Below are 22,646 nucleotides of genomic sequence, written 5' to 3'. Positions count from 1 at the left end.
AACTGTAGGGGCCAGGCAGGGGCAGTGCCTCTGGCAGGGGGACAGCGTGCCAGGGGTGAGTGTGTATGTGTGTGTATGGCTGGGTGGGGGATCAGTTCAGTTGCTCAGTCGTGTCCAACTCTTTGCAACCCCATGAACTGCAGCACACCAGGCCTCCGTGTCCATCACCAACTGCCAGAGTTTACTCAAACTCATGTCCACTGAGTCGGTGATGCCATCCAACCATCTCATCCTCTGTCATCCCCTTCTCCTCCCGCCTTCAATCTTTCCCAGCATCAGGGTCTTTTCCATTGAGTCAGTTCTTTGCATCAGGTGGCCAAAGTATTGGAGTTTCAGCTTCAGCATCAGTCCTCCCAGTGAACACTCAGGACTGATTTCCTTTAGGATGGACTGGTTGGATCTCCTTGCTGTCCAAGGGACTCTCAGGAGTGGGGGTCAGGTCTGTGCAAAAGAAGAAAGGGAAGCTGAGGTCGGAGGTGAGGGACCCTCCCACAGGCAGAGGGCCATGGGCTGCATCTTCTCTGTGTCTTTCTGAATGTCAAGCCCAGTCATCCGATGTGCTGCCCTGACTTCATATCCTTTCCTTTCCTTAAAAGTTCCCTGATTGCCTCAGAGCACACCCACATCCGTGATGTCACTGGGCTTCTTCATAGCCCGATTAAGGTAGCAGACTCCTTCTGCCCTCAGGATCAAAGCCTAGGGCCTCAGCCTGGCCTGCAAGCCCCTCCTCTGCCCATCCTGCCCCCGACACAGCCTCAACTCAGGCTACTCTTTGCTTCACCTGCAGGGTTCCAGGGACCTTAGCCTCCTCATCCTTCCTCAAACGCCCCAAGTCCTTTTCCACCCTAAACTCTTTGCACACGCTCTTCCTTCTGCCCGGAAAGCCTATGCCCCCTCTCTCTGCCTCCTGCACTCCCCGCATCCTTCAGGTCTCAGCCCATATGTCACATCCTCTCAGATGCCTTCCCGATCCCCCCGTGCCTTCAGATTTATTTGTTTATAAAGATTTTTCTTGAAGTGGACCATTTTTAAAGTCTTTACAGTATTTGTTAGAATATTGCTTCTGTTTTATGGTTTATGTAGAACCTTAGCTCCTCGACCAGGGATCAAACCCACACCCCCTGCATTGGAAGGCGAAGTCTTAACCTCTAGGACCACCAGGGAAGTCCCCTCATCAGATTTATATACTCCTATCTGGTCTTTATCCAAACACCCCCTCCTTTTCCCCCTCAAGCCCTGACCTCAGTTTTCCAATCATGGGGTCACTCGTAGAGTTATGACTCCACTGGCTGCCAGTCTGGAAGCTCCGTGAGGACAGGAGTGAGTAGTGCTGTGTCTGTGTCTGACAGCTCTACTCACTTCCCTGGTGGCTCAGACAGTAAAGAATCTGCCTGCAAAGCCAGAGGAGACCCAGGTTTGATCCCTGGGTTAGGAAGATCCCCTGGAGAAGGGCATGGCAACCCACTCTGGTATTCTTGCCTGGAGAATCCCATGGACAGAGGAGCCTGCTGGGCTATAGTCCACGGGGTCACAAAGAGTCAGACACGACTGAGCGACTAACACAACAGCTCTACTCGGGTCCTAGCCTGATGTCTGACTCATGACTGGCACAAAATACATATTTTTTTTAGTGAACAAATGATTGATTCCCAGATCATCCAGCCGGGCAAGGCAGAGTCACCCAAGAGCCCAGACCTTTTGACACACATCTGCTCTCTTCCATGACCTTGAGCATCTCCTGGCTGGGGTTTCCCCAGACCCTCTCAGAAGAGGGGGTCGGTGCAGGGCCAAGCATCAGATGGCCCCAATCCCAACCCTAGCATGGCTCAAGCCACCCCTGGGCAAGAGGTTTTTCTACTTTAGCTTCAACTTCATCTATAAAACGGGAAATCAGTTGTTACCTACTGAGGTGTGAGGATAGAGTGAGTGAAGAATGTGAAGGGCCAAGTGGGCACAGAGCTGTGAAAGATGCTGGAGAGGTGGGTGGCTGTGGGCTTGTTACTGTCGCTCTCGTCATGATCAGGAACAGCAGCAGCAAAGCACTGGAACAGAGAGGTAGCAAGACCGGAGTGTTCAAATCCAGGCTGCAAAACCTGGGGCAAACAAGCCTGAATTTCTCCGAGCCTCTGTTTCTCCATCAGTAAAATGGGGCCAATGACAGTGCCCCCTCTTAGGGTCCTGGCCCCAGTGAGAGTTGGATAGACATTAGCTGTCCCTACGGCCCATCACTGTAGGTCAATGTATGCTTGATGTCTAAGAGGTAGGGGTGGTAGGCAGGGGCCTCTGGTAACAAGCAGGGGAGAGGAGAGACGATTCTAATCTCCCGTCTAGAGCCAGGGGAAGCAGAGAGAGACAGAAAGAGGGATCTGGGAACAGATGACAAAAGGTTAAGTGGCAAGGAGACTGCAGGAGGTGGCAGGGGTAGTGATGAGGTATAACACGTGACCTAGGAGCCTAGTGGGGTTTAGGGAAATTACGGAGTAAGTGAGTTGTGACTGGTTACCAGGGGAGATGAGAGCCAGTTGTGGACATGTCCCTCACTTGCAAGGACCATGTCATGGGACACAGCCCTTCTCCCCAGTGCCTCTCGGTGTCCCCATTGTGTTCAGGAAGCTACTATGCAGGAGTGACTATCTCCCACTTCCCCCTTGTGGGGCTTCCCCGATGGCTAAACAGCAAAGAATCCGTCTGCAATGCTGAAGACAATGCAGATTCAGTCCCTGGGTCCAGAAGATCCCCTGGAGGAGGAAATGGCAACCCACTCCAGTATGCTTGCCTGGGAAATCTCAAGGATAGAGGAGTCTGGCGGGCTGCCGTTCATGGGGCCGCAAAGATTTGGATATGACTGAGCGACTGAGCAGACACACACACTCCCTCCTTGCGCCTTCCTAAGGCTGCCCTTGGGCCAGGTTCTGAGCAAGGTGCTGAGAATTGTGGAAAGGCTGTGCATCAAATGTTGGGAGCGGGCAGGGCAGAGGAGGTGTGGGCAGCACGGAAATGCAGAAATATTTCTATTCTATGTCCCCACTCCCCTTCCAGTGCTTAGCATCGGGGAAGGAGGCTTCTGGGAAGGCCAGGTCAAAGGTCGCGTCGGCTGGTTCCCCTCTGACTGCCTGGAAGAGGTGGCCAACCGCTCCCAGGAAGCAAAGCAAGGTAACAAGGAACCCCCAGGTGTCCCCGACTTACTCTAGATTCTCATGTCCCTTCCTTTCCCCCTCCTGGTGGGGGTGGGAGGTCGAAGGGAAGGCTTGGGCCAGGACCCCAGGGGGTGAACCCATGATTTCCAGAGTAGAAGGTCCAAGGTCATCCTCTGTCCCCCTGCAGAAAGCCGAAGTGACAAGGCAAAGAGACTCTTCCGGCATTATACCGTGGGCTCCTACGACAGCTTTGATGCCCCAAGGTAAATGTCCTTACACCCTCGGGCAACCCCCCCACCCCAAATCCCTCCCACTTCACCTTTTAAATATTTCCTGCACCTTCTAAATATTTCCGCCACCTTGAAGCCCCCTCTCTTGTCTGCTCCCTCTAGCGTTTGATCCGGGGTAGAGGGAGGCAGGGTTAGCTTCAGACCACACAACCCAACCCCAAACCGTCCTTGGCAGCCACTGAGACTGCCCAGCTCTGGGGTAGCCAGAGACCAATGAGGTGGACTGGGGCAAGGTGGGGATGCCGGGGGCACTGGGGAGCTCACCTGTATGGTGGCTGGAGGCTCCTGTCTCCTTCACATGCTGCATCTCTGTGAAGTCCTGTGCAGCGGAAGTGTGTGCATCCCGCGCTGGCATGTTGGGGGTGTGTGGGGGGGGGGGGGACAAGCAGAGCCGGCCAGGTGGGGTGGGGGCAGGGAGAAGGCACACTGACACCTTTCCCCTCCCTGGCTGCTGGCTGACTTGCTTCTGAAGCTTGATGGATGGGATTGGCCCAGGGAGGTGAGAGGGGAGGGGAAGGGAGGAAATGGGGTCAGGAATGGGAAGGAAGGGGTGCCTGGGGGTGTATGGATGTGCGTGTGTACCCCCAGAGCTAAAGTTCCCCTGTGCGTGACCGTCTCACACAGTCGGCGAGCATCTCTGTACAGATTCCCCAGGCGTGTTCTCGCCCATGTGCCTCTGTAGGTGTGCATGACACGTGTCTGTGTGCATGTGTGGCCGGAGGCCCTTGGAGTTCTAGCCCCGTGCACATGCCCGTGACAATGAGAGGGTGTGTCCCGCTCGGTACAGATGGGTGCATTTGTGGCTGTCATTTCTGGGTGCACGATTGTGGCTCATTGTGCAGCTGGCTGTCTCTGCACCTCTCTTTCCCCGAAGTGTGTCTGAGAATGAGGGCCAGTGTTTTTCAGAGATGTCCAGTGTGTCTGCCTACCACCTGGGGACCGGTGGTGGGTCCCTGCACATGCCTGTCCCTCTTCATGCACGTCGCTGTGTGTGCGCATTAACACATAAAGTGTGTGCATGCATTTGTGTCTATCTGATTGATCTGGAATTCAGGACCTGGGGTGTTGGGGGAGGGGAGGGAGGAAGAGGGGAGGACTCCAGGGCTTGAGCTTCCAGAAGGGCCAGGCTGTGGGGGAGGAATGGTCATAACTGGGCATCTGAAAGATGACATCCCCCCCCCCACACCGCTCCCCCTAATCCAGGGAAGGGTCTCCTTGTTCGTAGCATCCTTCCATTAAATGTGTCCAAACCTACGTGTCTGTGTTCTGGCCAGTGGGGATGGATCGGGGCGGGGGAGGGCCGGGGGAGGAGGGGGGAGGAGAGAAATGACAATATGGGAAGAGAGGGTGGGACTGGGGTGCCACCCTGCTCCCCAAGTGTCCGAGGCGCTTGACCATTGTGCGTGTTCGCCTGGCACGTCTCCGGCTCTGGGCACTGGGTGAGTATCGAGGTCCCCCCCCCCACCGGAGTCTCCCCATCAGCCTCTGCTTCTTGTCTCTTGTCAGTGTCTCTGGGTCTCCCCTTGGCTTTGGTTTGGGGGTCGTTTGCTCTACCAGCTGGATGAGGGTGGTCGCTCAGTTTCTCCTCTTTCCTCTGCTTGTCAAGTGCGTTGCCCCCCCCCCCTTCCTGCCCGCTGGCATGTGCTGCCCTGCATGTCTGAGCTTCTCCTCCCCACATCCCCACCTCCGCTGTCCCCGGCCCTGTCTGGGGTGGCCTGGCCCATGCTGTGACCCTGCCTCCCTGCCGGAGCTCTGTCTTCCCGCCGCGTGTAACCCCTCTTGGCCTCTGCTGCCCTCTCTCCTCTCCCCGGGGGTCTGCGGCTCTCTCCCTCTGGCGGGGAGCCGTGGTGCGTGGATGTCCCTCCGCCTGGACTTCTTTGCGGGGAGAGGTGTCTCTCCCTGCTCTGGCGCCCAGTCTAAACGTCCTGGCTCTCCCTTTCCGGCCCCTTCCAGACTGTGTCGGGGAGCATCGTGCGTCTATGTGCCGCGGGGGGGGGTGGGGGAAGGCTGTGCGTCCCCTCTCGGGGTCTCTCTCGCCGCGCCGTCCCCCCCGGCTCGGGAAGTGGGGCTCGGTGTCCGCGCGTCCCTCACACGCGGTTGCGAGGCGTCTCGTGTGATGTTGTGCGTCCCTCTCCCCGCGCTCCCTCGCTCTGCACCTGCGCGGGAGGGCTCGGGAGGGGGGAGGGGGGCGAAGCGGGGGGCGCCCAGACCGGAAGTGCCTCCCCCTTCTCCTCCCCCCGCGCTCGCCCCTCCCCCGTCTCCCGCCAAGGGGGCCCCCGCGCTCCCCTGCCGGCCCCCTCCCCCCGGCCCGGCCCCCTCCCCCGCCCGGCGCAGGACGCCAAGGGGTTAAGCCTCGCGCCCGCCGCCCGCCTCCGGAGCTGTCCGCGGTGCTGAAGCCGGCGCCGTCCGCGGTCCTCGCGCTCTCGCCGCGGCCCGACCCCGCGGCCCGCGCCCCCGCGGCCCCCCGGCATGTGAGCCCCCGGCCCTGCCCTCCCTCCCGCGGGAGGGCGCGCGCCCCCTCCCCCTCCCCCTCCCGGCGCGGGTCAGCATGAGGCGGGGCCTGGGGGCCCGGACACGGGGGTTCGGCCGAGCGGGGACGGGGACGCGGCGGCGGCGGCGGCGGCGGGGGCGGCCGGCACCGGGGCCGGGGCCGGGGCCGCGGCAGCGATGGCTCTGTCAGCGGTCGGCGGCGGCGGCGGCGGCGGGGGTCTCGGGGGCGGCCCCGGGGGGGGCTCCCTGCCGCAGCCGCCCCCCGCGCTCTCCTCCAGCTGGCCGGCCCTGGGGCCCCGGCGGCGCAGCGTCTGGTATATCTACAGGTAACGGAGCGTGCCGCCCCCTTTTCCCCCCGCGGCCCGATCCGGAGGCCCCGGCCGCGGTGACGACCCTCCCCCAGCCGCTAATCTCCCATCCCCCAGGCTCCCTCCCCGCCCCCAAGCCTCCCGCCCCCTCCGCCCTTCTCCCCTAACCTTCTCTCGGCACTAAGCTCTTTCCGGACCCCTCTTCTCTCCCCTTCATTTTCTCATTACCCCCAACCCGAGCCTCTCTCCCCGACCCCCCCCACCACCATCCCCCCCACACACACACAGAGGCACACACACACTCCTTTGGCCCCTCGTAGGCCCTTCTAGGCTCCCTTTAGCTCCTTCTCCAGGACGTCCCTCCTAAGGAGGCCCTCCAAACGGACTCCACTCCGGGATTAGGGCCCCACTTGTCCTTTCTGCCACCCTTACCTCCCCCACTCTAGAGCCCTCCCTTCAGGCATCTGCACCCCAGGCCCGCGTTCCTCTGATTCCTGTGTCCCCGCGCCCCTTCACGGAGTTGGCAAGTCCCCCCATTCATACCCCTCTCTCCCATTCACAGTCATCTCCCCCCCATCACACACGCATCCCGCCCCCGTCTCCCCTCCCCTCCTCTTTTTCCGCTGCGTGTCACTGTGCGACGGTGCGTGTGTTCCTGTGGCTGTGGCGGTGTGCGTGCGTGTGTATGACTGCCTGCAGCCCTGTTTGTGTGTGTGTGTGTGTGTGTGTGTGTGTGTAAGCGAGAGAGAGAGAGAGAGAGAGAGAGAGAGAGAGAGAGATGGTGGGCTCCCGGCCCACCTCCCCAACTGTGTCCATCTGTATGTCCCTGTTTGCCGGCGTCTATCTCTGTGTGTGACTTGGAGCGATAGCGAGGCTGTCTGGGGACTAGTGTGTTTGCGTGGTGGGGTGGGGGGGGTCTGTCCCAGAGACTGCGGCTGTGTTTCCCAACACCCACCCTCCTTGACCAGGCCTGTCCCCTCCCCCCAACCACCCTTCACCGGTCCCCATCCCCACGCACCCCTCTCCCTGCCCCCAGGGGTCTGTGCCTGTGTGGGGCACGTGTGCTGAGACACGGTCGAGCGTCTGCACGGGAACTGCATCTGCTTCTGCGTGTCACTTCTCAGCATGGGAGGGGGCTTGCTTCCCTGCGGGGGCAGGGGGAGGCTCTGGGCAGGCCGTGGAGAGGCCCCGTGGAGCTGGGACACGGGGAGGGGCTGAGTGGCAGAGGGGGCGCTATGTACAGCAGGAGGCTCTGGGCTGTGGGATGCTGGGTGTGCGAGAGGGACTTTCGGTGTGGGGGTGGGGGGAGTGGAGGCTGCTGCAGTCCCTGTGTGTGGGATCTGGTGAACAAGAGCTGGCCGCTGAGCTCCAGAGGCCGCTCAGGGTCGCCGAGGGATGGCCTGGGGCGGAGCATTGTGTGTGCTCCTGCAGGGCAGGTAGTCAGCCCTACAGGAGCATGAATGGGGTGCTGCGTGGGTCGAACGGTAGGGCAGGGGGCGGGGGTAGGAGGGTGGCAGGACGGAAAGGGAACAGGGGGGAGTGGGGGATACTGAAGTCGGGGGAGGAATGGGGAAAGCCGGAGCAGAGGTGCAGAGCGTGTGCGCGGGGCCAACGGAGGAATGGGGTAAGGAGGGGGTGCAGGAAGTGTGAAGAGAATTGGGGGGCGGGGATTCAGGCAGTTCAGGGAGAGCACAGAGAGGAGAGGCAGGGAATGTAAATGAAATGCAGCTGCCAGTGAAAGGAGACAGAAGGAAGGGTGAAGTGAATTGAGGATGCGAAAGTAGGAGGAGGCTTCCACGGATGAGAATGGGGTGGGGGCGGGGAACTGGAGTAGGAAAGAAACCTAGGATGCTGTAGGGGATACAGTGGGGTTCTATACTGAGGCTCGAGAGGCTGTGGGAGGGATGAGGGCAAAGGAGAGAGAGAGCTGACCTGAGAGGGGGTGAGGAGGCCACAGAAATCCGTGGGAGACAACTTTGGGAAAGGGGATGTGGGGTGTGCAAGGGCAAAACGGGAGGTGGGGGGACAGCCCCGTGGGGTGTAATGCGGGCTTGCAGAGGTGAGAGCTGGTGGGGAGGGGGTTAGGGTCCTGGGGAGCTTTCAGATGACTTGAGGGGGGCTCCAGGTGCAGAGCCAGAAGGTATACACAGGAGTAGAGGAGAAGGAATACCCAGTTGTAGGGAGTTATGGGCACAAGAGGGCAACTGGGCAGTTCAAGGAGCGTGAGAGAGACTGCACACAGAGCTGGGGGTTGCGTTGGAAAGTCATGGCAAGGAGAGGCGGATGTCCAGGATGGGGAGACTCGAGAGGGAGGGGTGGGGTGATCTGCTGGTGTTTGGATATTATTGGGGTATATGCTTGCCTACCATTCCAGTATTCTTGCCTGGAGAATCCCATGGACAGAGGAGCCTGGTGGGCTGCTGTCCATGCGGTCGCACAGAGTCAGACATGACTGAAGTGACTTAGCATGTATGCATGCATAGGTTGCCTATGGAGAATTCAAATCTTGGATGTGACATTTTTTTCTGACAGGTGTGATCTTGAACAAATTTATTTCTCTGTGCCTCAGTTTCTTCATCTATAAAATGGGAATGATAACAGCCAGCCCCTCCCAGGGGGTGTCATGAGGACTGAATGAATACATAAACATAAAGTGCTTGGAATGCCGTCTGGCATTCAGCAGTGGTTCGTAAATGTTACTTATTGTGCTACAGGCATAGCCTGGGATAAATTTCAGGAACTGGAGGGGCACGTTCATGGTGAACTGGAGCAAACGTATATGTGCTGGGGTTTTTGGTTTCAGTGCAGTGGAGGTTGTTACTATTGCAACTACCCGCGTATTTTCTTGGGAATTGTTGAAGAATGTTGTTCACTGTGTGAGCTCAGGCAAATTGCTTGACCTTTCTGTGCTTCTGTTTCCTCATTTGTAAAGTGGAAATGGTACTCACGCCTACCTAGAGGCTGGCCGTGGGAGATGATGGATTGAGTCATTTACCTGTGAGGGGCTTCAGATGCTGATTGACACATAGCATGGGCTTTTTCTTCGCATCTAATGGATAAAGGAGTCTTGTTGAATTGTATTAGGGGCTGGATGTTTGGGGGAAGCTTATGTGTGAAGTGTGAGGAGAGAGTGGGGGTGAAAGATGGAGGGGGATGGGGAAAAGGTAGGGTTTGTGGGATGAATGAAATGAAAGTGAAACTGCTGTAAATGAGGGGTAAAGGGGATCTGAAGAGCATTACTGGCCACTGGAGGGCCCTGGAGATCCGGAAGAGCTATGGGGCAGCGAGGGCATGAGGCCTCAGAGGAGATTGTCAGGCTACATGGTGGGCCCAGAGCTGGGGACAAGGATGCTACAGAGTTCGTGGTCAGACACAGGCAGCTCTAACCTCTCAACCCATTTCTATTGGCCCCATCGTTCACCCACTCAAGGAGCCTTCTTGACCTCTTTCCTCCCCTTCTTCATCACTTTCAACCCCTTCCCTCCTTCTCTTCCAACATTCTGTCCACTCAGACACAAGGAGATCGATCCCTGGGTTGAATACAAGGTCTAGAAGACATAGTGGATATTGTGTAGACATGTTTACTGGAGCCTCGTCAGCTCTGAGCCAGGGCAGTTATGGGCTGTGTCTACATGTGCGTGCCTGCTGTTGGGCCCACGGGGTTCTAATAGTGGCTGGGAGCAGGGCTGGGGCCAGGGCACATGTGCAGAACACTGTCCCTATGGTACAGATGTATGGATTCAACTGTGGACTTGTTGGGGGTCATGGGAATATCCAGCGGGGCTTGCGTGTGTGGAGGGGGTTGGTGCCAAAATACAGTAGGAACGCATTAAGTATTATTGGCGTGTGCTAGTTTGTGTTCAGGGGGCGTGTTATGGGAATAGACTGAGATCAGAGTGTGGGGGAGTTATTACTGGAGCATACTGGGATGTGTGGGGGAGGGGGTTGCTGAAATATACTGGAGTATTTGTGGAGGGCTGTTTTGCCAAACCTGTGGGGGTAGGTAATTGGAATGCGCAGGGAGCATGCTTGTCTATTATGGGAGTGTGTTGGGGCCTGCGGATATTACTGGGGTATTCTGAGGGGGCTGCGTGTGCGCTGGGCCGGGGTTCAGACGTGACTGCAGGGTGTCTGGACGCTGCAAGGCATGCTGCCTCTGGGGACAGGGGTGGGGGATAGTGGGTATTCTGAAAAGCCTGGAGCCGGGTGCCTGGGTAATCCTGCTTATACTGGGGCTCCTGGAATGGAATGGATGTGCAGTCCTCATGTACAGCGTGGTGATGTCTAGGGTTTGTGGCTGTTACCTGAGTGAGCCCGGGGCCAGTGTTGAGAGACATGAAATAGGTCTGCGTTTGACTGAACCTTCCTGGCTATGTGAGCATCCCCTAAATATACTGGTGGGCTTTGGTGGCCTTACAGGGAACTCTCCACGTATTCACATGCAGTTTTCATTTTGCTAGAATCCTCTGACCGCATGAAGGAGATCCATTTGAGTATGCCAGGAAGTAGATGTCATCGCTGCACGCTAGAATTTTCTGTGGCGATGGAGATGTTCCGTATCTGGGCCATCCAGAGTGGTAGCCACTAACCGTATGTGGCTCCTGGGCCCTTGGAAACGTGGCTAGTGAGGCTGAGGAACTGAATTTTTCCATTTAATTTTTAATTAATTTGCATATAAATAGACACAGGCAGCTAGCAGCCACCATATTGGACAGCTGCTGAATAAGCAGTGTTACAGTTTGCTCAGGGGCCTGGGGAGATGTTACTGTAGCATGTATATATGTGTGTGTGTGTATAGTCCGGGAGCTGGGAGAGGTATCATCCAAGTACAGTTGTCCCCTGGACCAAAAGGCTTGACCAAAGACAGAACACATCCTCCTGCGTCTGCGCTATGTATGCAGCACTCTGCTGAATACTGTATACACTCTAGATTAGGGAACTCACACCGTGACCCTGTCAGGTGGGGTCTGTCATCGTCCGCTGCGATAGACAAGGCAACCGAGGCCCCAGAGGTTAAAGTCAGGGCTCAAGGTCACAGGCAGGAAGTGGCCAGCAGGGCCTCCAGCCAGGCTGTCTGGCGTGTGGCAGTTGTACCTCTGCGTTCCTCCCGCCGAGCCTGCTGAATGGATGGGTGGATGGATGCACTGACGGATGAATGAGGAAAGAGTGAGTGGGAGACCGCGCACCCCGGGCTCCGAGGGGGAGAGGCCTGTCAGGGCTGCTGCAAGCAGAGGCACGTGGAGTGGGTGAGGAGGCTCCTGCGAGGAGGAGGAGGGCGGGACGAAGGGTTCCGGAGCTTAGGCTCAGGTCGCCAGGTGGCTGGTGGGGCACCAGGTGGCTCCGTGTCTCATGATCCCTTTTCCACCCACCCCACCCCGCCCCTCCCCCACCCTCCCCGCCAGCGATTACATCATCAAAGAGAAGACAGTTCTGCTGCAAAAGAAGGACAGTGAGGGGTTTGGGTTCGTGCTCCGGGGCGCCAAGGGTGAGTGCTGGCCGGGGAGGGCACGGGAGAAGGGCTCTCTGACCCAGGGGGATGGACAAGGGAAGGGACCCCCACCCACCTCTCAGGAACCCTCCCCCGACCTGCCCACCACCCCACCCCGGGGTGCTGGTCCCTCAGCTACTGTGAGGCCTCCGTGACTTGGGTCTGAGCCCCATCCCCTGCTCGGCCTCTCCACCCTCTCCCCTCCGACCCCGCCGGCTCCTCCCCATCTGCAGCGCAGACCCCCATCGAGGAGTTCACCCCCACCCCAGCCTTCCCGGCACTGCAGTATCTGGAGTCGGTGGACGAGGGTGGCGTGGCATGGCGGGCTGGACTGCGAATGGGAGACTTCCTCATCGAGGTGAGTCCTGGCCCCCAGCCTCCCAGGGGCTTCTCCCAAGACCCAGCACCTGGCCCACCTGCCACAGACACCATGCTTTCCCCTGGGACCCTAGCAACAAACCCCCAGAACCCTAGTGATTCATGCCAAGATGCTGCTGCCCAGAACCAGATTCTCCTTTGGAACCAAGCTTTCCAGCCCCATGCCCTGCCCTTCCCCCCGCCCCCCAGCAGCTAGCCAGCCTCTTCAGTGATTCCATCTGAAAACCTCTCTGAAGCATATCAGAAGATAACAGACCTGTCCCCAGGGTGTAGGTGCGCACATGTGTGTGTATGTAGGCAGGCACGCGCATGTGCACACACACACACAGCTGGAGGATAAGGAGGGAGAGAGGCAAATAGGGTGGGCCCAGCCCCTTCTCCAACCCTGAGGCCCTAAGAGTTACAGGAGTGGAGAGGTAGGGGCTTGCAAGGGGGCTGGGGGGAGGAGAAGAGTGACCGACAGTGCCACAGACAGGGCCAGGCAGGAGGAGGCCACTTCAGCAGAGACCCAGAAGCAGAAAGCATCCCACCCCTCACATATCAGGTGTGGTTGGGGTGTCTGTGCCACAGGTGAACGGGCAGAACGTGGTGAAGGTCGGCCACCGGCAGGTGGTGAACATGATCCGACAAGGGGGCAACACGCTGATGGTCAAGGTGGTGATGGTCACCAGGCACCCGGACATGGATGAAGCTGTTCACAAGAAAGGTGCTCCTTCCCCCGACTTGTGTGGTCAGGCTTGGACACTCCCCGCGCCCGCCACTGCCACTGGACTAAGACCTTCTGCAGCCCTAATGACCCAATGGTCCCATCACCAGCAGCAGCCTTCCCCCTCCCCAAGGCTGCTTGATCATGACCCTCAGGAGAGGAACTGAGCGCAGGCTTAGCTTGCTGGAAGATCCCCTGGAGAAGGAAATGGCAACTCACTCCAGAATTCTTGCCTGGAGAATCCCATGGACAGAGGAGCCTGGTGGGCTAGCTACAGTCTGTGGGGTCTCCAAAGAGTGGGACACGACTTAGTGTTTAACCATCGCCGGCATCTCTTCTCTGAGCTCTGGGAGCGCCGCAGTGGTTGGGGGTGGGGTGGGCCTGGAGGGTTTCTGTCCATGGTGCCGATATCTGACCTCACTGTCATTTTTTTCCAGCACCCCAGCAAGCTAAGCGGCTGCCGCCCCCAGCCATCTCCTTGCGTTCCAAGTCTATGACCTCCGAGCTGGAGGAGATGGGTGAGCTGGTGGGGCTGCCGGGGACCAGGTGCTGTGGAGGGAGAGGGGGCCGAGGGCGGCTGGACCAGCCCTGGGTTTGTTAGTGTTAGTGACCAGGGGCTCTCGTCCTCCTGTCCTCATCGCGTCCCCCAGCCCACGGGTCAGACGCCCTCTGACATGCGTGTGTGGCGCTGGGAACGGGCGTCTGAGAGTCAGCTTTCCCTGTTTCTATCTGTTTCTCTGTCGGGTGTCTCTCTGGGTCTGTAACGTTCCTCTGCGGGTCCCGGTTTCCTTTCTAGCCCCTCTCCGTCTGTCCCAGCCCCACCCGCACCCTCCATTTCTCCCTCTACCAGCTCCCCGCACTCCCACTAACAGAAGGGAAGGCGAGCCCCCTCCCTCCAGGCAAGGCCGAGTGGACCCGGGGGGTCCGGATCCCCGCTCCCCGCCTCGCCGGCCCACCGGGGCGGATCGGGGCAGCCGAGCGCCCCCCACCCCGGGTCCCTGAGGGAGGCGGGCGTTCCAGAAAGGGGGCCCCTCGCCTCCCCACGAAGTCCTAACTCTTGGCTCCTCTACTGCCTCCCCCCCGGGCTAGTCTCCCCCTGGAAGAAGAAGAGTGGTGAGTGGGCACAGGACTGGCGGGAGGGCCCCCGTCCCGTTCCCGCCGGCGGACTCGCCCCTCCCCGCCCCCGGCCCCTCACCGCCCCACTCGCGCTTGCGCACGCCCGCCGGCCACGCCCGCCGGCCACGCCCGCCGCCGGCCGAGCCCGCTCCGCCCCGCCCCCGGGGGCTCCCCTGGGCTTCATCCGCCTCCTTTGCCCACAGAGTACGAGCAGCAGCCGCCGCCGGTGCCCAGCATGGAGAAAAAGAGGACTGTGTATCAGATGGCTCTCAGTAAGTTGGCCCAGCCCTGCTCCCCGCGGGGCGGCCCCAGCTCCCCCGACCCCACGCCCCCTGGGGTGCCGCATTCGCCCCCCATCTCTCTCGCTTCTACCCCACGCCCCCTTCAGCCACTTCCACGCTGATCATACACAAACCCCAGCTTTGCACCAGCTGTTAACGGTTAAGCACCCACCTCTGTCCTGAGGCTCTTTGAAGCCCCGTCTGCCTCCGCTCCACCCTCCCTCGTAGGATGTCCGGTTCCCCGCCCTCAGCCCTTTACATCGCTGCATCCTGCCTGCCCTCCCGGCTGGACCGTGTGTCTCCGAGGAGGCCCACCGGGAGGGAGATGGAGATGCCCTTCGCTGGTTCATACAAGTCACTGCATGGGGCACCCAGCAGCTCTGTCTCTGTGCCTGCCAGGCCGAAGCCAACTTCATTTTGCTGTCTCTCTGCCCCTCTTCCGCCTCCTCCTAGACAAACTGGATGAAATCTTGGCGGCAGCTCAGCAGACCATCAGTGCTAGTGAGAGTCCTGGGCCTGGTGGCCTGGCGTCTCTGGGCAAACACCGACCCAAAGGCTTCTTTACCACTGAGGTAGGCAGCCTGGTCTGTGGGACTGGGGAACCTGGGGGACTTGGGGGGAGGGAAGGTTGAGGGGTAGACAGGGCAACTTGTAGCCTTTATCCCTCCCTCTACAAACCCTTTGTGATTCCACTGTGTTGAGTGCTCTGCCTAAGGGGCACCGGATTTTCTGGGATGCCTCATTGCTCCCCACTCTGGGGGGTCCCCTTTCCTCTCTACCCATCCTCCTCCTCTTTTATCCCCCCAGATCCCATCTCTGTCCCCTCCCCCCACTCCCCATCCCCAAACTTCATTGCTCCCTTTCTGGCCCACCTCTTTCTGTCCATCTCCGACCTGCCTTAAGGATCTCAAGGAAGGTAAATGGAGGTCAGGGATAGCACTCCCTGGCACAGGCACAGCGCATAATAATAGGTGCTCAACAAGTGGTAGTTATTAAAATATTAATTATCGTCTCTGTCTCTGCTCTGCCCGCTCACCTACAGTGGGTGTTGATCACATTTCTGACACTCTGTTTTTAACATGGATTATCTCATTCATTCCTTGGAATCATCCTGGAAGGTGCACTCGGTTGTGATACAGAAGGGAAACTGAGGCTCAAAGAGGGAGCCAGGATTTCAGCCCCAGGCAATTCGGCAACTGGATCCTCGGTCCAGCCACGGCCTTGTCGTTTCTGGTGCAGACCTGCTGGTCCCTCACTGGACTGTGCCCCTTCACGGGGACACATCCCCAGCACTGCTCTCCAGTTCTCTGCCCAGGCCCTCCCTGCCTTCTGAGTGCACCCTCTGACTCCCTCTTTCAGTAGGCCACACCCACCACCTGTTGGCCAAGAGGCCACTGATTCTAAAAAACCCTGTGCTTTGACTTTGGAGGGATTGTGGACCCTTTTAGGCTGGCCTAGTCCTCCGAATAATACTCCAACTTAATACTCTGAATAATGTATAAAATAAAATACATCATCCATAAGGGTCAAAACCCTTGCTAGCTCAGCTGGTAAAGAATCCTCCTGCAATGCAGGAGACCCTGATTCAATTCCTGGGTTGGAAAGATCCACTGAAGAAGGGATGGGCTACCCCTTCCAGTATCCTTGGGCCTCCCTTGTGGCTCAGCTGGTAAAGAATCTGCCTGCAAAAACGGAGATCTGGGTTCAATCCCCGGGTTGGGAAGATCCCCTGGAAAAGGGAAGGTCTACCCACTCCAGTATTCTGGTCTGGAGAATTCCATGGACTGTATAGTCCATGAGGTTGCAAAGAGTCGGACACGACTGAATGACTTTCACTTCACAAGGGTCAAGAACAGTACATAACCATGGGGAATGACAATGGAAGAGGGTAGCCCCTCAGGGCAGTACAAGCCTCACCAAAAAGAATTCAGCTCTTGTGAGCAGATGAAGTGAGGTTACAAGCCCCTTGAACCAAAAATAAAAGTAAAATATAATATATAAGATAACAAAAGAAGCCAGGTACACAGAAAAACAGTTATCAAAACATTTTAAAATTTTTATTAATATTTATTTTTATTTATTTATTTGACTGTGCCGCATCTTAGTTGCTGCACGTAGGATCTAGTTCCCTGACCAGAGATGGAACCCCGGCCCCTGCATTGGGAGTTCAGAGTCTAAGCCACTAGACCACCAGAGAAGTCCCTCAAAACACTTTTAAAAGCAGAATTCGTGATACAGTCATGTCGGTGCCTTTTCTTCAACACAGTAGCCAGCAAGTTCCGGTGGTGGATCTCGACTACTCTAATTTCAAAGTTTCAAAGAAGCATAAACACTGTTTAGCGAAATGTGCCGTGAAGAAAGCTCTGCCATGAAGCAGGCAGAAATACCTGTGATTTCTGATATAGTCACGTTTTGCTAAGACTGGCACGGTGTGTGGCCGACGTCCTTAATTGAGGAAATGTTGTGTTTTAGTTGAAGGCTAATGAAAATCAAGATGCAGGGACTTTTCTCTCCATCCTAGTGCACAGCCCCCCTCCCCACCCCCAAAATCTATCCACAGCCCTCCCAAGGGTTCAAACACCTACTCTGGAAGGGTCAGTACTCTTACCAGAGCCAAATGCAGCTGGCAGATTTTGTATTCAGAATTTCTTTCCGATTTAAAGGCAGAGGGTCCTTGGCCACTTCTCAGGGCTGGGCACAGGGCCCTGCATGCAGGACGCCCTTCCTTCACACCTGTCCTTGGTTTCTCAAAGAATCTGAAATCTCTCAGCCTGGGATTTCCCTGATGATCTGGTTGTTAAGACTTCCACTGCAAGAAGCACAGGTTAGATCCCTGGTCAGGGAGATTAAGATCTCGCATGCCACGTGGCCAATAATAATAACCTATAGTGGAAAAGAACCTGTAAAAGAACAGAGACATACACGTATATCATTTTGCTGTACACCTGAAACTAACACAACATTAAATCATTGTAAATCAATTCATTGTAAATCAACCATACATCAATTTTAAAAAGCACATGGGCAGTAGAGCCAGGCAAACCTGGCTTCAAAGCCTGACTCCCTCTGTCACTTGGGCCATGCTTTATAATTTTTCTGTGCCTCAATTTCCTGTTCTGTAAAATATGGCTTAAGTCAGTCTTGCTGGCTTTTAGGAGGATTGAATGAGATCAGCTTCTAGCAGAGGCTCTCAAGAGATGGTGAGCACCCCTAGCCACCATAACCTAACTGGAGCCCCCACTGTGACCCCAGCCTGCACCCCCAGAGATGAACCCACAACAACATCCCAGGCTCAATATGGAGTCTCTAGTAACAGATTAGGGCCAATCCTGTTCTCATTTATTCAACAAATGCATGGAGTACCCACCAAGTGCCAGGTTGCCAGCTCCTCTTTGCATGAACCTGCGTTACAAGACAGACGAGATCCTGGCTCCAAAGACACCCCCTCCCCCAGGGACCAGACACTAGCCAGTAATAAAACCAGCTACCTGCCCACCCCCATCACTGAGAAATAAAACGCCAGAGGTCTTCATGGGGGCTTCTTTTCTTCTGGGTCCTGGAGGCCAGTGGTCATTTCCCTTTTTCTTTTCTTTCCTTCTCCCTCCTGGGGTCTGTTCCTGGGCCTCCCCCAAGCCCGCCCTCTCATGTTGCAGGCTGTCTCTGTCACCATCTCTGCCCCCCTCCTCCCACCAGCCATCCTGATCTTTCTCAGCCCCTGAGACACAGGGGCTCCTCCGTGTCCTTCCTGTGTCTCTATGACCTTCCTGTGTCTCTCTGCCTCTCTCAGTGGGTGGTCTTGTTCTCATCTGTGTCTCCATCTCCCATCTGTTCTGGCTTCTCTCCCCTTTCCCAGCTGGACTCTGCTGCGTTTAAACCAGGGGGACAAGCAGGCAGTGTGGAAGCCCAGTGCAGACCCCAAGGCTCCTTTTAACAGGGGCCTGCACCACAATGGACAGAGGTCTCTGAAAGATACACCTCCGGGTTAAACGTAAGGGGGGCTAGGGAGGATCCACCGTGCCAACAGGGGGGCTGCAGACCCCTGGCAGATCCACTGAAGGTCAAGATCCCTCTTGGGCTCCATCTCTTCCTAGGGCTTTGCTGTTCGTCTCTCTGTTCTCTCCTCTGTGTGGCCTTGGTTTTCTTGGCTACTGTCTCTGTTACCTGGTCACTGATCCCCTCTTCCCAGGGGTCCCCTGCTCCCTGTCCCCCACATCTTGGACTGGGTGGTCCAGGTTCTAGTTTCAGCCTCTCTCTGGACTCAGTTTCTCCCTCTGGTTATTTTTTCCATATCCTCTTGGTTGCATTCTCTGCCTCTCCCCCGCCCGGGGCGTCTCCGACCCTTCTGACTGCATGTTTTCCCCTCCTAGGCTGGCCCTGGCCCTCTCCATGGCAGGACCTCACAGGACCACCTTTTCCTCGCTGCCTTGCTGTTTCAAGTCCCCTCCTGTCTCTCCCGCGCACCTCTGGAGCCCCATATCTGTCTTTTGTCTAGCTCTGTCTCTCCGTCAGCCTCCTACGCCGGTCTCTTTCCCCTCACCCCTTTCCGGGGCTGGCTCCCTAACGTGAATTTCCCAGCCTATCTTCAGCCTTTAGCCTGTGCACAGCGCCCGGGCACACTCTCCTGTGGAGGCACCGGACCCTCGGCTGACCCGGGAGGTAGCGCAGAGGAGGGCGGGACCTCTGGCCGACTTCCTGGGGAGAAATCTGCCAGGCAGCCGGTGACGTCACGGCACTTGGCGCCCTCTGATTGGCTGCCCTCTCTGCGCGGGACAGGATGCGTCCAGTTTGTCGACTGAGGTCAGCCTGTTCCACCTTGAGTTGGTCCGCCCCTCAAACAGTCATTCCTAGCCTCCTCGGACGCTATTATGCCTCCTCTGTCAATCTGGCACCTCCTCTGCCACTCTGATCCCTCTTGGTGCCGAACTAACCCATTCTTTGATCCCTCTTTTCCCCACACTTAGAAGGTCTACCAGTGTGCCAATATCAGACACCTCTCCCTTGAGCCTGGATCCTCTCCGGCTAGGGGAACTCTTCCTCTGTCACCCTAACCCCCCTGCTTTTATTCCGCCCCCTCCTTTGCCTCCTCCCGCTTTGACTTCTCTGTTACTGTGATCCACCTCCCATCAGTCTCTCAGAGATCTAGTGTCACATCATCGGTGGCTTGCCACACCTTGTCAGGATGTCCTTCATTCTGCAAATATCTATTGAGCACCTACTGTGTGCTGGACCTGCTGCTCAGTCCTGGTAGTACAGGAGGGAACCTGTCAAATTTACTTCCTTTAGAGAATTGGGGGAACTGGGTTCCACGGTAAGAGAAATCTCCAAATAACAGTGGTTTGAACAAGATAAATGCTTATATCTGTCATGTTGAACAAATCAGGAGTAAGGCGTCTAAGGGACCTGTGGTACCCTCTATGGTCATGAAGATCCTTAGGTCTTCTGATTGGCTGCCCTCTCTGCACGGGACAGGATGCTTCCAGTTTGGGTCTAGGATCCTTCTCATCCCAAACACAAAGTTCCCTCATAGTCCACAAGGCTGCTGGAGCTCCAGCTATTGGACCAGCATTCCAGATAGCAGGAACAAGGAACAGTGGAAAGACAGGAGTGCAAAGGAGGGCACATTGTTGCTTCTTGGGTTACCTCTAATGAGACTTCCCAGAAATAGCACACAACACTTCCACTTTTGCACTTGGGCCTGCACCTAGTCGCAAGGGAGGTTGGGAAATACAGCCTGTTAATTAAGTGCCAAAGAAGATCAGGCTGTTCTTATCGAGTAGAATGGGTATTGGGTAGGCCACATGCCGAGGAAGACAGACAACAAAGTAAGCAAATAATTATAATGACTCTAACCTGGGGTGAATGTTATCCAGGCTGAACTGTATTCAAGTCTCCTTCCTACCTGAAAAGAAATGAAAACATTTCTCCTCCAGAATTATCATAAGCCCTTGACCCTGTACCCATAGTGCCTGGGATAATGTCTGGTGCCTTCAGGGAGCCAACATTCTAGCTGGGGAGACAGACAGTAAACAAGTAAACCAGGTCATTTCAGAGGGAGAGAAGTGCCTTGAAGAAGACAGGACGGAAATGCAGTAGGCTGTGACTGGGAGGGATGTTTGAGCAGAAGAGGTAACGATGGAAAAGAATCTGTGATGATTAGGAGGAAAACATTGCGGAGAAGGTCCAGGACTTGTAAGTGTCCTAAACAGGGATGGACCTTGGGGCATCGAAGGAGCAAGAAAAGGTGGGCATGGTGGGACCAGAGCGGGAGATGTAGGCAAGGGCTAGATCATACATAGTGTCTTAGTTTGGGTTTCCTAGAATCAGAGTCAGAGATACTGATGCTCGAGAAAATGATTTCTTAAGGGGGAACCTGTAAAGGCGTGGGGGAGACAGGATGAGCTGCAGAGGTCAGCAAGCCTGATCTCCACTGAATTTCCCCTTCAGCCTGATCTCTCGCAGAGCTCTGGAGTGTGATGACAGGATGGAGTTAATCCCGCCTTAGACCTTCATGTCACTGGGCTGCGGGCTGCTGCTCCCAGAAGTGGGGACACCTAACTGCTTGGGCACATCAGCTCCTTTGGGGGAGGGTGATTCTTCAGAACAAGGTGCCGCCAAGTGCTGCAGGCAGGTGACACTGCGGCTGGGGACGGGCACAGCATCCTGGCCAAGAAGATAACTGGGTGAGCACAGGCAGGGCCTACCGCAGGGGGATTTGAAGATCAGACTCGGGAATTCGGATCCCCTCTGAACTGATGTGAGATGTTGTAGTAGGATTTTAAGCAGGGCAATAGCATGATCTGAGTTTCTTTTAGAAAGATCCCTCACTTTTTTTTTTTAAGATTGATTGATTTTTATTTATTTGGCTGTGCTGGGTCTTTGTTGCTGTGTGGGTTTTTCTCTAGTTGCGGTACACAGACTTCTCACTGCAGTGGCTTCTCTTGTAGCACAGTACCAACTCTAGAGTCCCCTGGCTTCAGTTGTGGTGCACAGGCTCAGTAATCTCAGCTCTTGGGCTCAGTTGCGCCACAGCACGTGGTGTCTTCCCAGACCAGGTATCGGACCGGTGTCCCTTGCATTATAAGACATATCCTTAGCCACTGGAGCACCAGGGAAGCCCGCCTCTGACTCTTGTGTGGAAAGTAGATTAGAAAGGGGTGTCAGGACAGGGCTGGCAGCCAGGAGCCAAGGAAGAGGCTACTGCAGCCATCCTGGCAAGTGATAAGTTGGACCTGAGCAGTGACAACATGAGTGGAGAAAAAGTGCCCAAATTAGTGATCGGTTGGAAGCAGAGCAGACTCAGTTGATAATCTGCCTACCCTCCCCACCATTTCTTCCTCCCCACTGCTGCCATCAGGATTCAGAAATCTTTCTCTTCCCCAGAATTCCCTTCCGTTTCCTTCATGCCCCTCTCCCTTCCTGCAGAGGCTGGAGAAGGGGAGGAGGATGGCCATGGGGAGAATCCATGGATTTCCATGCCCTGACTGATCTTTCCCTGCTCTCTTTTCTCTCCCCTCCTCTGACCACCAACCCAAAGTCGAGCTTTGATCCCCACCACCGCTCCCAGCCAAGTTACGAACGTCCTTCCTACCTGCCTCCTGGACCCGGGCTCATGCTCCGGCAAAAATCTATTGGTATGTCACCTGTAGGGGAGGGCATAAGGGATGCTGGAGGGGAAAGGGGAGGCTGCGAGGGTGATGGTTTATGGGGAAAACAAGGGAGCCTGGGGATGTTCTTTTCTCTTTCCGTATGTGACAATGAAGTTGGGCAAAGAGCTCAGGCTTTGTTGCTGGGCAGACCTGGGTTTAAATCCTGGTTCTTGTCCATCCCAGCTGTGTGGTCGGGGGCAGGTGGCTTCACTTCTCTGGGCCTGGGGCTCTGCATCTAGAAAATGGGGGCATCACTGCCCCTGCCTGGATGCAGTAAATCAAAGCTCCCACCACAAACTCTGGTTCATTCTCTCATAGCTGATTCCATTTATTCATTCATTTATTTTACAGATGTTTATTGAGTACTACCATATGCCAGGCTAGACTACTGGGGATTTGTCAGGAAACAAAACAGACTAAAGGGTCCTGCCCTCATGGAAATTACCTTCTAGCAGGGGAAGACAGACAACAGATTATAAGGATAAAAATAGAAAATGATATAGTATGTTAATTGTGGTGAGTGCTATGGGGGGAAAAAAAAGTAGAATGAGAGAGGTCAGGCGTGCTGGGGGGGTAGGTTTGAGCTGAAAGTTGGAGATGAGCAGGGAGCTGTGGAGATATCTGGAGATAAGGCATTCCACGGAGCAGGCACAGTCAGTGCAAAGGTCCTGAGGCAGGTGTGGGGGACTGAGCTGCCATTTGCTGAGAGAGCAGCTTGGGAAGATAACAGGAGAGATCAGGAGCTCAGTTTAGGGTCTGCTGAGCTTGAGATGCCAATGAGACATCCAAAAGGATGCAACATTTGG

At 56.3% G+C, this 22,646-nt stretch overlaps 1 protein-coding gene across 1 annotated transcript in view; it reads left to right on the top strand.

Moving 5' to 3' along the window:
- Window positions 1-22,646, top strand: part of SHANK1 (SH3 and multiple ankyrin repeat domains 1) — a 46,906-nt gene that overhangs the window by 17,122 nt on the left and 7,138 nt on the right. Inside the window, exons 12-21 of the mRNA XM_068992488.1 lie at window positions 3,040-3,153; window positions 3,325-3,400; window positions 3,900-3,926; window positions 11,628-11,710; window positions 11,947-12,071; window positions 12,662-12,797; window positions 13,235-13,315; window positions 14,117-14,185; window positions 14,648-14,766; window positions 21,729-21,825. Coding sequence (XP_068848589.1) covers window positions 3,040-3,153; window positions 3,325-3,400; window positions 3,900-3,926; window positions 11,628-11,710; window positions 11,947-12,071; window positions 12,662-12,797; window positions 13,235-13,315; window positions 14,117-14,185; window positions 14,648-14,766; window positions 21,729-21,825 — 927 coding nt within the window. The remainder of the gene's footprint in view (window positions 1-3,039; window positions 3,154-3,324; window positions 3,401-3,899; window positions 3,927-11,627; window positions 11,711-11,946; window positions 12,072-12,661; window positions 12,798-13,234; window positions 13,316-14,116; window positions 14,186-14,647; window positions 14,767-21,728; window positions 21,826-22,646) is intronic.

Source organism: Capricornis sumatraensis, chromosome 20, assembly GCF_032405125.1.
Source record: "Capricornis sumatraensis isolate serow.1 chromosome 20, serow.2, whole genome shotgun sequence".
Lineage (NCBI taxonomy): Eukaryota > Metazoa > Chordata > Mammalia > Artiodactyla > Bovidae > Capricornis > Capricornis sumatraensis.
This window is presented reverse-complemented; position numbering and strand designations above follow the sequence as displayed.